At 42.9% G+C, this 14,595-nt stretch overlaps 1 protein-coding gene across 11 annotated transcripts in view; it reads right to left on the bottom strand.

Annotated features, from left to right (window-relative positions):
• PPP6R3 (protein phosphatase 6 regulatory subunit 3) overlaps window positions 1-14,595 on the bottom strand; it is a 135,640-nt gene that overhangs the window by 44,097 nt on the left and 76,948 nt on the right. For all 11 annotated transcript variants that reach the window (XM_055078757.1, XM_024133318.3, XM_007126915.4 and 8 more), the window contains 5 exons: window positions 8,974-9,103; window positions 6,868-7,020; window positions 4,702-4,851; window positions 3,507-3,571; window positions 1,037-1,152 (listed from right to left, as the gene is read on the bottom strand). In XM_055078757.1, coding sequence (XP_054934732.1) covers window positions 1,037-1,152; window positions 3,507-3,571; window positions 4,702-4,851; window positions 6,868-7,020; window positions 8,974-9,103 — 614 coding nt within the window. The remainder of the gene's footprint in view (window positions 1-1,036; window positions 1,153-3,506; window positions 3,572-4,701; window positions 4,852-6,867; window positions 7,021-8,973; window positions 9,104-14,595) is intronic.

The following is a 14,595-nucleotide window of genomic DNA, read 5'->3' as shown; positions in this document are numbered from 1 at the left end:
CGGCAGGCGGACGCGCAACCACTGCGCCACCAGGGAAGCCCCAAACATTGTTTTTTTTTTTTTTGTTTTGTTTTTTGCGGTATGCGGGCCTCTCACTGTTGTGGCCCCTCCCGTTGCGGAACACAGGCTCCGGACGCGCAGGCTCGGCGGCCATGGCTCACGGGCCCAGCCGCTCCGCGGCATATGGGATCTCCCTGGACCGGGGCACGAACCCGTGTCCCCTGCGTCGGCAGGCGGATTCTCAACCACTGCGCCACCAGGAAAGCCCAACACAAACATTCTTAAGAGAGAAATAGTAGGATAGACTGAGAGATGATTTTCAGCAAGCTAATAACTGAACGAATGTTGTACCACAGAGGTTGAAGATGTTTTGCCTTCAGAGTAAGTCACAGGACTGACTAGTAATCCCGCTGGTACCAAACCTGGAGCACACAGAGTTCTTGATGCTCTCATTTGGGAGGAGATGGACTCAAGGCCTTGGTGCAAGTGTAAAAGGCATCAATACAGTTTCTTCCAAGTAACCTTGGGCTGATTAAATTCAAATGCTAGTGCAGAAAGAGTCCTTTAGGATATTGGCTAATATCGCTCATTTTAGTAATAGAGAGATGGAAAAAATGCTGTTAAATGCTTTAATATGCCCATTAAAGGAACTCAATCCACAGGCTATGTAGGGGACTTCAGAAGAAAATAAAAAGCAAGAGTAATTGTAGCTCAAGTGGCTCAACTGTCAGCCTACGAGTACTTCAAGCTCAAAGGAACGGTTTAGCGAGCAATACCCTTAGAGAATGAAAGTGGGTAACTCTAGTTACTGGCTGAGCCTGCCAATACTTAATAAAAGGACTGCAGAACTAAGAACAGAGATACAGCAAAAATCTGTATTGTTCAAACACATTCTCAAGAGCCTCATTCAAATCTCGAGATAACATGAGGAAACTCTTCAGACAGCTATTTAAAAAGCAATGAATATTTCCACTTTACCCTTAAATCCTTTCTCCAATCCAACAAAAATGTAATGAAAATTCCATAAACCCATTACCTTTGATGAGCTGCTGTACTAAGGCGCTGTTGGGGCCCTTATCAGTGCTGTGCACGATGCAGTTGGCTATCCTTGTCAGGTGTCCCATGTAGCCATGCCGTCTTCCTCCTTCGGCTCTACCGGGGTAAAGGACAAATATTCAGACTCCTGAGAGGATGGAGTGATGAACAGCTTGGTAAGTACAGTGGATTTAAGCAATCGTTCTAAAAACTGAGGCACTAAAGACAAGAACAGGCGGAAGAAGAGGGTGCGTAATATAACCCAGGTTGGGGTTGGGGTAGGGGTGGGGGTGGGAGTGTGGCAGCAACTGTCTACTCAAAAGACTACATTGTAGCCTCAGTCAACAGGACAAACTCTGTTCAAATACTCAAACCAACCATCCTCAGTAACAGTAGCTTTAAAAACAAAACCCCAAACATTCACTGATGCCTAATGATTCTGTGACTTTCCCTCCTATCCTTCTGTGAAACTATTTTTCAGACTTTAAACAGATTGTAGGGAAATGAGGTGAGAATTCTGCTGGTTCATTTTGCTAAGACATCCAATTTTAATTGTATCAATCAATCATTGAGATAGTTATCTACCAATGGCATTTCTCAAGTTAAAGTATTAGCTGATTTGAGGACTTGGCCACGATGAGAGGTAGTCAACTTGTATCTGGCCCACTTGCCACTTGGACACGGACGTTCACATGATTCCTCACCCCTTCCCCACTTAGAGTCCAATCTTCACAACTATCACCCATCTTTGCATTTAGACAAACTTTTCACATCACTGTGATTTCTCCGCCCAAATATTTACAAAGTGTCAAGTCTTTAAATTCTATGAAACAAAAGACTTTTGACTGCAGACAGGAGGGAACAAACCAAAGAGATCTTTGCTTAAAGGGAGAATCTTTCAGGAGTCACTAAGAAAAACCATACTGTGCTTGTAGGCTTGCCTGGAAAATAAAATATCTGCTAATAAGCTCAGCAGAGGGCCTGGGAATACCTAAGGGTCTGAAGGCATAAGGTTGACCTCAGCTGAGCTGCTATGAGCCTCTTTCAGTTTCATAGTAAGATCCCACGACCCGAGCGTTCCTTCTGGGCAAATTCTTAGTCAGAAGCTCTGGTATTCCCTCAAACCCTCACAAGGGAAAACAAACACCCATCTCCAAGTTTTTTGGCCCAAGGCTCCCGATCTTCTTTAGGCTTCCTGTTCAAGGAAAGCTTAAAAAGCTCTTTCAGGACTCCCCAGGAGGGGAGGAATATTATTAGCCAGGCCTTCAGAGGATGGAGCTCACAGGGAGTAGAGCACACAGGACACCTTGGCACTGGCAAGGAGGCAGAGAGAGGAAGGGGGTCAAGGAAGGCTAAGATGGGGCAGACACATAACCAGAGATGCTCTGGCCACAGACAGCACCCCAAAGGAGCTCCATCTGGAGGAAAGTATCTGAGGTCCACCAAGACTGAACCCCTGCCACCCTCAAACTACATGCCACCTTTCGCCACCCAGAGTCAAAGCAAAGCCCTATCGGTGTTTAGTAAGCAATTTTTAAAAACCAAACCCCAGAAAACAAAGCAGACAGCTCCCATGAGTTACCTAGCTCACCTGGGCACTGCAAGAGACATCTGAACAGAGAAACAGAGCAGGGAGATCCTGAGAAAGGTCAGACTATAAAGGGGCATATGACAACTTTATGGGGTGATGGAAACGTTCTGTGTCTTGTCTGTGATGGTTACATGACTGAACGCATTTGTCAGAATTCCTAGAAATGTACACCCCAAAATGTATACTTCAATAAACCTGACTTAAAAAAAAAAAAAAACCACAAGAAGTATACCTTGGGAGTGTTTCCCAAACATACCCACCTGCTTCAGAATCTATGGGATGGCATAAAAGCTCCCAGGGCATTAGAGAGGAATGCCTGTTTCAGACAACACCTCTAGGGAAAAAAACTCTGTGTAACAAAGCTACCCACATGCAGCAACTAATACGTCAAGTAATCTTGCCAATCAGCTAACGGAAATTTTCTAAAAAAGGAAATACTAAGCAATTTTACCCTCCCTCTAGTTCCATGCACAAAGTGACTCTTTTCTTCCATGAGAACCCGGGGTAACAAGGACAAAGGTGCTAATTAAGGAGGACTTGACTTTGTAATTCTTTTCCTTCAACTCCCCATTATTCTCAGAAAAACAGCCATTCAGAAAGGACCAAGAAGTTGCAAAGGCAGCAACAGAGGTGGGGAGTACTCCCAACCCCTGTTCTTTCAAGACAGGTAGAAAGACAAGGGGGATCTAAAAGTAAATTACTAGAAAAATATCTGTTACAATTAAATAATCTGGAAGTCCCAAGAGAACCATTTGTAACTGTAAAGTGGCCTGTACCATGTAGTTATATTATATTCATTGTTCCCTGTCTAGGGCAAGGGAGTATATTTTCTTCAAATTAAAAATCAAACTGAACTCCTATCAGAAAACAATTTACTTACTGTTTCTTCTCGTTCATTTCCCAGGCGTCAAGTATTCGTTCTATCAATTGACATTTTTGAAAGAGCTGAATAAAAAGGAACGTTCCAGTTTAACATTGACATAAATGTCAAAGTGTCAAATTTTTAAAGTGAAACAGAACTCTAGCTAAACAGAAAAGTGATACCTATCACTTTATACATATAACCCAGCAAGCCTAATATAGCTGTGAATTACTGGCTAAATCAGATGCCCCGTGAAAATAAATTTACTCAAGGGCCCCAGAACACTACAGGGATTCAAGACAGGATCTATGTCTTTAGCAGCGAACCTACCGGGAAATAATATATTTCAAGTACTGCTACCAGTGAGCAGCTGACCTAAAGCAAAGCCAGGTTTTACTCTGAAATGGAATAAAGAAAATTATGCCCCGGCAAAAATTTGACTCAGAATCCACAGCAATACTTGTACAGTTTAAATGCGAGCAACACTTCCTTCTCTAGGAGCTAACATTACTGCATTCGTATTAAAAATAGGTGTGGCTTGCCAAGCTTCCGCACACCAATGACCAGCGCCGTGGGCTGCATTATCGAATGTGCACAGCCGGTCTTATTCAAATGTCATTTGTCTTCCCCATCTACTTGGGTATTCCAGGTTAGCCTTTCCCATCTTCAAGGTTTGGGCATAACCCAGTATGAGCTAAAGAATGTCACACAACCACAGAACTTCAGAGCAAGAAGAAACCTGCAGACTGACTTAGTAAAATCACCTCATATTTAACAAAAGAAAACAGACCCCCAGAAGAGGCTTCCTCGACACTGCATAAGAACTCACTTCTCCCAACTTTCAGTCCTTTATTCAGCACCAGAAATTAAAACTCTGGCAAGCCAAATAATTGGTTCAAATGTTTTCTGCAGTCTTTAAATTTGTGTTGTTCTTTTAATCTCCAAAAGGTTTCTAAATCTTCAAATTTATTAATTTTCCCCAATAAGCAAGCCACATAGACTTTTTTTTTTTTTTTAAAGTTCATCTAATGGTTAATTGTCCAGGATATGATTTACAGAATCACCGGTTAAAAGTATCAGTACAATGAAAATAAGTTAAATATTCAGACTCTGAAATCTAACCTCCCACCCTTAAACCTCAATTCACTTCACACCTTACGCAGAAAAATGCTATAACCAGGAGTGGCAGAAAAAAGACACCAAGTAAGCTTACATGTTTCAATAACAAATTGTCACCAGTGGAGTCCTGATCAGTAATTGTGCTATTTTCTGTGTTTTCAAAAGGACTTGCAAGAATCAGTGCAATACAGATTTCCACTTGTGTGTGTAAAAAGTTATTCCATGTGTATTTGAAGAACATGTCCTACAAAAAAAGAAGAAGAATGCTTTCTTTTATTCAGTCTCCTCCATGTTTAAGCCACTACCTCAACACATTCACCAAATAATGAATTAATAAAGTAAAAATGATGTGTTCCTAGTACAACAGGACAAATTAAAAGGAACACATTTTATTTTAAATGCAGTTTAAAATGCCTTCATAGACTAAATAGCATGGTATTTGCTCATTCAACATGTCAGAATTTGCATGGAATCTAATAGAGAACAACAATAAACATATAAAGACAATAATAAATTTCTCAAACCAATTTGTGACTAATACGGATATTAAGTTCAGTAAATTTCCAATAATTTTCAAAGAAATCTACGAGAATTTCATTTTGCCTCAACAAATGTTTACTGATGACTTCTGAGCGGCACACAGTGCTAGGTGCAACATGGGAGACAGACAAAAATACGGTCTCCAATTTTGAGGTGCTCACGCCTTAAAAAAGAATAACCACTCGGGCATTCAAAACTCATAGAACTATCAGTGGATAGAGCAAACCAAGAAAGCTATGAGAGGTGGTGACGTGCGGAACTCCTGGAGGTGCAAGGGTTTTCCAGATTACCTGAAAAGGTAACAGTAGCACAAAAAAAAGAAAGACAATTCCAAAAAGCATAAATGCATAGTTAAAGTATGTATTCAGGATATCGCTGAGTCTTGGTTATCTAATCTCAAAATGAAAAGATAATGATTAATGATCCATTTAGGAGTTTTATCAAATTAATCACTCAAAAGTAGCTCTAAGATTAACATCAGAATGAATTAACAATAGCTGTAAACTTACTACTAGGAAGATGAAAGACTAGTGATTGATGACTTCAGTGAGACTCCCAGAGACAGGAGTAGGAAGTTATATCCCTGTCAGAGGGTAGGGCAAAAACTATGTCCCCAGAGGGCAAGGGTTATGCTGGCAAGGAAACTGTAATCCTGTAGCGTCTCATCTTTCTCCAAACGTTCCTGCTCTCCATGCCTTCTACTGCTATGTCATTTAACACGAAGCTGAAATACAACTAAAAGTGTCTCTCTCGGTGACACTAGGAAGAACAAAGGGAATGGCTGATAGAGCATATGCATGGGTTTGAAACTGGATGTGAATTCAAATCCTGGCTCCACCACTTACTAGCCATGGAATGTATCCCCCCCCACCCCCAATCTGGGCATGAACTGAAAAATCATGCCCAGGATCACATGAGAAATGTATATGAAGTTTTATACCCAGGATCACATGAGAAATGTATATGAAGTGTACATTCAATGCCTTTCATGTAACGAGCAAACACCCCAGACTCTCCTTTGAAACACAGGCCAAGTTCCTCCCGGTGTACAGTGTGGCCAGCGGGTGTACAGTGTGGGTCCTGGGAAGCCATCTGTGCTGTGCGGAGGCAGGACAGAGCAAGCAGAGGCCCCGGGGCCAGGCCCATGGATTCCAACCACAGGCCTTGGAGCTGGGGAACTCAGGGGTCAGGGAAGTCCAGATAATTCCTGGGCTCTTCCTTTACCCTTCCATTCCCTTCTGCTTCCACTGAAGCAGACTAAATCAAAAGACAGTCTTTTAGACTCAAATCAAGACAGTGTCAGAGACCTCGTATACTATCTCAGTGGAAAGAAGATCCAAGCTTGTCCCTTGGCTAATTATGACGAGAAAACAATGCTGTGAGCCCCAGTCGTTTATTGCTAATACAATCCCCTGGAGAGGGTGATTACACTCACTCTATCCTCCACACGAGACTGAGCTTCTTGAGGGAAACGTCTGTCTTAACCATCTTCGAAATTCTCTAACACAGTTCTTTACGCACAGCAACAAGAAATTACTACTGAAAAATTGAAAGCATTCAAAATTGATGATAACCTCAAGGGGAAAACTATATAAAAGACTGTTTACACTCGGACCAAGGAAAGTCATTGACACATTGTAAATTTATGAGGTTCTACCTTCTGTTATGTATCCATAAAGTACCAAGGGCAAATTAAGACATCTTTCAGGGGATATCGTACCAATATGACCCCAATGCTATTCAGCTCCATAAGGTCCCCGTTGATACTGCTGGTATTTGTTTGGAGGAGGCTGGATATCAACCTAATCACATTCAACCGGGTGTTCCCCACGGGAGGGTCCAGCACGCCCCACGTCGTCTTCATCACACTTTTCTGAGGAAGGAAAAGCTTTCCAATTAAATTCAGTTCAGTGAACAAATGAAGGGCATAGGAGTATGTACTAAGATACAACGCTAGGTAAACTAAGCCTGCAAACAACTTGGCCTAAATTCTACACCTGAAGGAATATCCAAAACTCCTACTGATGATATCTTTAAGATATGATGAAATGAACATGAGGGGAAAAAATTAAGTAATTTCCCTGGACTACAAATTTTGTAAGAAATCAAGTATCCCCTTGCCTTCAACCTTCCAAACACCACAGGAATGAAGCAGAAAGCTACTGAAGTCCATGAAAAAAAAGTGCAATATGCCAATCCTGACCAGAAACCTAAGAAACTAAGAAAAGTTACAAGTGGTTTTGGATCACAGTTCTCAATCTCTGCCAAATCTGTGATAAAAATGCAAACTCAGAAGTTGCCTTTGGATCACAACCTTGAAACAGGATCAACCTCAAACCTGTTCTTGTCCATAAAAGGGAGTTGCTATTCTCTGACATCACAAAAGAAAGACACAGAACATTCCAGAACTTCAGAAGTTTGGCAGGAAAGGATGATGACCTGTGACAACGAAGCGATGGGGATGCCCTTCTCCATGTCCTCGTCCACAGGGGATCCCTGCCCCCCTGCCTGCACTCCTCCAGGCCCAGTGGAACTGGACGGCCCCCAGTTTCACTCCCTGCAGCACAGCTCTAATGAACACGGATCTACTCACACACCACATCATGTAGTAAAAGCAGCCACAAGCTGAACTCACTCACTCCTAGCCGTGAACAAGAGGAAGGGCAGACCAAACACTGTCTTACTTCCGAGTTAGGCCCAAGAAGAGGACCAGTGTGAGAATCCATATTAGACGCTGCCTTTTTTGTCCACCTAGAAAGAAGACTGTGGCACCTGAGACACAGGCCAGGGGCACCTGGCCACACCCTCTCCTCTCACAGGTCCTCCTTCTCCTCCAACTTCCACTTCTCTTCTCCTGAGCAAATCCTTCTCTTCTCCTTACTCTCCCTCCTCTTCTTCCCAGGTCTGGCACAAAGGACGCCACTGTTAAACACCAGCTCCCCCTCCACAAGATGGTTAAGTAAACAGAAAACATCTACTTTAGAAGGGAGACACTTGTCTACTAATTTCCCAGTAACTCACACCACAGATGTCACAGAGACACACTTTCCGGAGCCTGGGATGCTGGATGCGATGATGCAGGGCAGAAGCAAACACCACAGTGTAAGAACTAGTGCCGGCAGCGGAACTCTCATGGAACTGCCTTCCACCCTACCGATGCCAAAAGGAAGAGCCTTGTCCCCTAAAGCTCGGTCTGCGCCAACCCGAGGGGGTGGGGTGTCACGGAAGGACACCACTAGGGACCCTGGACACCCCACCCCTCTTTTGGAGGTCTTCGCTGTCTGCTGTCTGTGCTTTCAGCGGCTGCCTGATAAACAGTCATTTCTGGATTAGCACACGGATGCTCCCGACAGGAAAACTAACACTCCAAGTCACATTCAACCACTTCTTAAATGAGATACCTGTCCATCAGGCGCTTACACTGCTCCAACTCTGAATAAGACAACTCAATTTCAAAGATTAGTTCCTAAACGATTAACTTTAACCTCAAAGATGTGAAAATAACATGCTATGAGAAGAAAACTATTTTACTGGCATATAAGTACGCAGAATATATAGAAAGAACAAAAAGCTGAGTTTCCTAAGCAGGTAAGTAACTTACTTAATTTTAATTCTACTCTATTCATCAATTTAGATGCTATATATGGATAAAAGCCAATTAAAAACTAGCTCAAGAGCAATGAAAACAACTGCCAGTGTACCTTCTAATATGCTTTGCACATGGGAGTCACAGCCAGTCCTTTAACTCACAAGGTTCATCTACTTTCTAACAACAGCTGAAATCTAGCTACTGGTCTGGTCAACGGGCTTCAGAGAGCTGCCTTACCTTGGGTGGCTCAAGCAGGAGTTCATGAAAAGATCCAAGTCTTCCTCGGATGGCTTCTAGAACGCTCTTGTTGACCGAACAAGCTGAATGACTCATGCCTGGTGGGCAGATCTCTATATGGCCTTCAAATCTTGAAACAAAGCAAGTTAATTTTATTTATTATTCCAGAACAAATCATTCAAGGTGCTCTGTATCAGCATACAGGGATATACATAATAGCTATAGAATATATACTGATTATATCAAAATTTCTGGAAGGATAGGAAGAGGGTATAATAAAACCTTGACGGGGATCAGCCAACATGATCTGAAATCCAAAGACGTACGGTGTCGGATGAGAGATTATATGCCATTTCTTCCCATTCTCTCTTAAACCTTCTTAACTCCTTATACCTATCGTACTAATATCTGGTCCCTAACCAGAAAATGTGGAAAGCAGCAGGAGATCCCTGAATTACAGGACACATCATACTGCCTGCCACTGGAGGACTGTTAACAGTAAACAAGCCTGTATTTGTTCTATACAGTTTCTCTTGATCCATCAATCAACACTGCTTCCTATTTAAAAGGCTTAACTTACTCTTCTGTATAAAGCTGCATCTATACTCATTATAAACCACTCCTTTTAGAAAAACAATTACGAGTGAAATGAGACTCCCAAATCCCAATCAGTTTTAGAAAGCACAGGGGTTCTCAAAGTTGGGGGACATAAGGAGGGAGGGGTCTAAAAATGTGGCTGTACAGTTCAGATTAAAGGATAAACCTGAGAGTGGTGTGTCAGTGCAAACTAACGCTTAACAATGTAGCTGCCTGAGCCTGAACCCTGGACCTTCACTCACCGGTAGTTCGTCCTAATGTGGAAAATGGGAACCACCCAAGCATGTCCCTCTCAGGACTGCTGCGGGGACCAGGCTAATGCAGACAAAGGACTGAGAGCCCTGCCTGACACAGCGAACACCTCGAGAGTGATTATTAGGACTACTACTTGAGGATATTTCACACGGGCAAGTGATTTCTAAGAGCTACACGGAACAGCCTTCAGAAACTCAATTCCTAGAAAGGGGGAGTAGGTAGACGAAAGGCCTTTTGCTTTGATTATAGTGCTTTTTAATGTGTAGGGGTTTTAATAATTTATGTGGCCAAATATAGCATTCTTCACTATAGTCTCTGTCCAGGAAGCCATACTTGAAGTTCTTTACAATGCCATAATCCTATGAGTATTTGCATACTTTTCCTCTAGTGTTTTTCACTTAACTCACCTGGAATTTATTTTTATGCAAAACAGGTATAGACATGATATTTTTTCCCCAAGTGGCGAGTCACACTTCTAAGCCACATTTATAGAACGATCTGCTTTTCCCCACTTATGTGAAAAAAAAAAAAAAAAAAAAAACCCGTACAAAACCATATACTAAAATTCCTTAATCATTCACATAAATTTTACTTGCTCATCTAATAAACACTTAGTGAACATCAATTTATGTACCTGCCTTGACTCAGGTACTACAATCAATATCCATGGTGTTTCTCACACTTTAATCCTTTCAAATATATGTAAAAATCTGCCAAAACCAAAACAAAACCTGTGCTGATATTCCAAATAGAGAAACATTAAATCTGGAACTTAGACGTGGAAAGGCACAAGAAGCGATGGCTGTCCGGGGCATCGGGAGTCTGCTCCTCTTCTCCCTGAGCAGAGGTCTACAGTCCACGGTATCTGCAGCCACTCAGCTCCCTCACCCACTCACCAGTTAAGGAAACTTTGCTTATTTACTGTTTTGGATGATTATGAATAAAGGGCACAAATATTCACTTACAAGTTTCTGTGTGACACAATTTTCACTTTTCTTGGGTAAATACCTAAGAGAGTGCTGGATAATATACTGTAATAAAGGTCTGTTTATTAAAAAACTGCCAGGTGTTTTAAGATGGCCACATGACTTAATATCCCAGCTGGAGAGTGTGAGGCTTCACTGTCACCAGTGCTGGCTCTCTGTGTTTGTTTGGTTCAGCTGTTGAGTGGGCTGAATGGTCCCCCCATAAAACGTACGTCCACATCCCAGTCCCCAGTCTGGATGCCTTTTCTTCCCTCCCTGCCTCACTGCACTGCTAGGGCCTGTAGCATGAGGCTGAATAGAACTGGAGATGGGAAATATTCCTGCCGTGGTCCTTGATTTCAGGGGCTACGATTTCAGTCTTTGCCCATTAAGAATGATGGTAGCTATGGGTTTTCTTTTTGTTTTTCAGTTTCCAAGTTCCTTTCTATTCCTAATTTGCAGAGGGGTTTTATCATACAAGGATTTAATGAAATGATCACATGGTTTTACTTCTTTAGCCTGCTGGTATCAGTTACACTGGTTGATATTTATTAAAGCTATTTTTATACAGCAGTTTTAAGTTCACAGCAAAGTGGAGAAGGTACAGAGACTGCCCATATACCCTCTGCCCCCACAAATGCACAGCCTCCCCATTATCAACACCCTCTACCAGAGTATGTTTGTTACAATCCATGAACCTACACTGATACGTCACCACCACCCAGAACCCAGTTTGCATCGTGGGTCACTCTAATGGGTCTGGACAAATAGCGCCGTGCACCGGTCACTCTGACACTCTACACGGAGCATTTCCGCTGCCCGAAAGGCCCTCCGTGCTCCACCTGTTCATTCCACTCCCCTTGCCAACCCCTGGCAACCATGATCTTTCTACTGTCTCCACAGTAAAATATGACATTTTCCAGAATGTATGTAGCCTTTTCAGACTGGCTTCTTTCACTTCTTTCTTTTCCATCTGCATTTAAGGTCCCTCCATGTCTTTTCACAGCATGAGGGCACATTCTTTTTAGTGCTGAGTAATATTCCACTGTCTGGATGAACTACGGTTTATTTACCCACTCACCTACTGAGGACCTCTTGGCTGCTTCCAAGCTTTGGTAAGTGTGGATAAAGCTGCTACACAACTGTGTGCAGGTTTTTGTGTGAACCTAAGTTTTCAACCCCTTTGGGTAAATCCGAAGGAGCACAACTGCTGGACTGTGTGGTAAAGGTATGTTTAGTTTTCTAAGAAACTACCAGACTGTCTTCCAAAGTGGCCGCACCATTTTGCGTTTCCACCGGCAACAAATGAGATTTCCTGCTGCCCCGCAGTCCTGCCAGCACTTGGTGTCGTCAATCAGGTCCAGTGAATTGCTAGTACTGTGCTTCTTACGGATTTCTGTCTAAACGTTATGTCCATTTCTGTCAGAACTTCTGTTTTAGATTTACAAATAACTGCAAAAATAGTACAGAGTTCCCATGTGACCCATACCCAGTTTCCCCTGTGACCCATGCCCAGTTTCCCCTGTTATTCTCTTACATTTGTCAAAATTAATGAACCAGTACTCACACGTAAAATCCATACTTTATTCAGATCTCCTTGGTTTTAGCCTACAGTTGTTTCTCTGACCCAGAATCCACCCAGGACACCACACTATATTTAGCTTTCAAGTGTCCTTAGCCTCCTCTTGGCTGTGATAGTTACTCAGACTTTCCTGGTCAGGTACTTTGCAGAATGTCCCTCATTTGGGGTCTGGTCTTAACGTTTTTCTCATGATCATGGGTCTCTGAGAGGAAGACCACACAAGTAAAATGACATTTTCATTACATACTATCAACACAACAGTGCTGGCTGTTGACTTTGATTATATGGCTGAGAAAGTGCTGGTCGGGTTTCTCTGTCAAACTTGACAGAGTAGCTGTCAAGTTCTCATTTTATTCTCTTTCCATACTGCATTTTTTAGAAGGAAGTCATGAGGTGCAGTCTGCACGTAAAGAGCGGAGAGTCTTTTTCTTCCTCCTTGAGAAGGAATTATGAACTATTTGGAATTCTCCCACAGGGGAGATTTGTCTCTTCACCCCCTTTTACTTATTCCGTCCCTTATTTATATCAGTATGAACTCATGGGTAAAATTTTATACTTTGTGTTATGAAACAATACTGCCTTATTTTATTGTGCAAGTGGTCCCAGCTCTGGCCAACGGGAGCTCTTTTAGTTGGCCCGTGTCCCTCTCACACACTCGGTGTCGTAGGTTTTCTCTTTGAGCGCGTCCTTACTGTCTGCACCACAGGATGCTCCACGCTCATCCTGTATACTTCTTAGCCCAGTTGCAGGACCAGCCATTTCTCCATGAAGCCCTGGTTCCTTTACCGGAGGATGGTATGAGAAACTGAGATCTGGGCACACGGTTACTTGCTCCTGGTGATGCGTCATGACTTCTAGGCCTCACAAAGCAACTGCCTTCCTCGTTTAACTCTTCATATTTCAGTATAGGTAACTTCTAATGTCCTACACTGCCTGATCCTTTCCTCAACGATGTCAAAGTTTACAAATGAGCCCAAAGGCATTCTTCAATTTCTGTTGTATTTTTCATTTCTAGCATTTGCGTATGATCTTCCATATCTCTGTTAAAATTCTCCATCTGTTCGCATATTGCTCACTTTTCCCACAAGCCTTTAACACATTAATCATAGTTATCTTAAATTCCCTACCAGATTGCGCCAACATTTTTGAATCTAGTTCTCCTGACTGCTTTTTCTCTTGAGAGTTCAGTTTGTTTGGGTTCTTTTTATCTTGCTTCTTTGTCTTGCAATTTTTTAGCTGTGACGTGGACATGTTGTGTAAGACAACAGAGACTGATATAACTAGTATTCGCAATGGATACGCCTCTTTTTTTTCTAGGTCTTTAGTGTGGGGTTTCTGGATCAATTTATAGTCAGCAGCTGAGTTAGGTTTGGGTTTTGCTGTTCCTATGACTGACTTCTCTCAGCACACTGAAGACTTTAAATCTGTCTCAAGTTACTTTGTATTTATAGTTAGGGATGGATTGCCAAGTTTTTCTCAACTTCTGCTCTGCCCTGAGCTGAAGTTCTTCCCTTTAAGCCTGCTCCTGTGCTGATGGTCTCCTTCCACACTGCAGCCTTCCCTCCTCCAGCACGCTGCTGCTGTCACTTGATGTGTGGCGGCCTGGTGGCAGGACCGCTCTGTTGTTCTGGTTCAGCCTCAGTCTCAGGCAGTGGAAGTGCTCACGGGCCTCAGGGGTGCGGCCCTCTCGGTGATCCTGCCCTGACTTCAGTGGTAGGGGCTCTCTAATAGCCTGGGCCCTGAAAGTGTCCCTGCTTGTCCTGTGGGATAGAGGCTTTTTCCTGGTCCCTTCCTCCTCATCGTGTCTTTAGGGTTACAGGGTTTGCTGCCCTTTCGCCAGTGGCTTCAGGGTTTTATTCAGCAGGGGCGGGAATGGAGAAGGACCCTGCTGCTGCATTCCGCAGCCCTACTCTGGAAGGGGGGCTTTCTCGGGGCTCTTACCCGGCCTCCAGTACTTCCTGAGCAGGGCTCGTAGGTATGTGCAAAGTCCTGAGTCTGTAGTTCTCAGGGTGTCCTTGCTCTCCCTGCACCTGAGGCGCTTCGGGCGTTACATAACCTACTATCATTCTATGTTTATAAAAAACACATTGGAACTATCATTTTTTTTAAGATGAAAAATGAAACTGTGTATGAAAACACCTCAGTTCCTCAGGAGAAGAATTATATTGTGCACTAACTTACCCCTTCTCTCCTTATTTCTTGCGTTTTATTAAAATAGTCTGG

The sequence above is a fragment of the Physeter macrocephalus genome, chromosome 16, assembly GCF_002837175.3.
Source record: "Physeter macrocephalus isolate SW-GA chromosome 16, ASM283717v5, whole genome shotgun sequence".
Taxonomy (NCBI): domain Eukaryota; kingdom Metazoa; phylum Chordata; class Mammalia; order Artiodactyla; family Physeteridae; genus Physeter; species Physeter macrocephalus.
This window is presented reverse-complemented; position numbering and strand designations above follow the sequence as displayed.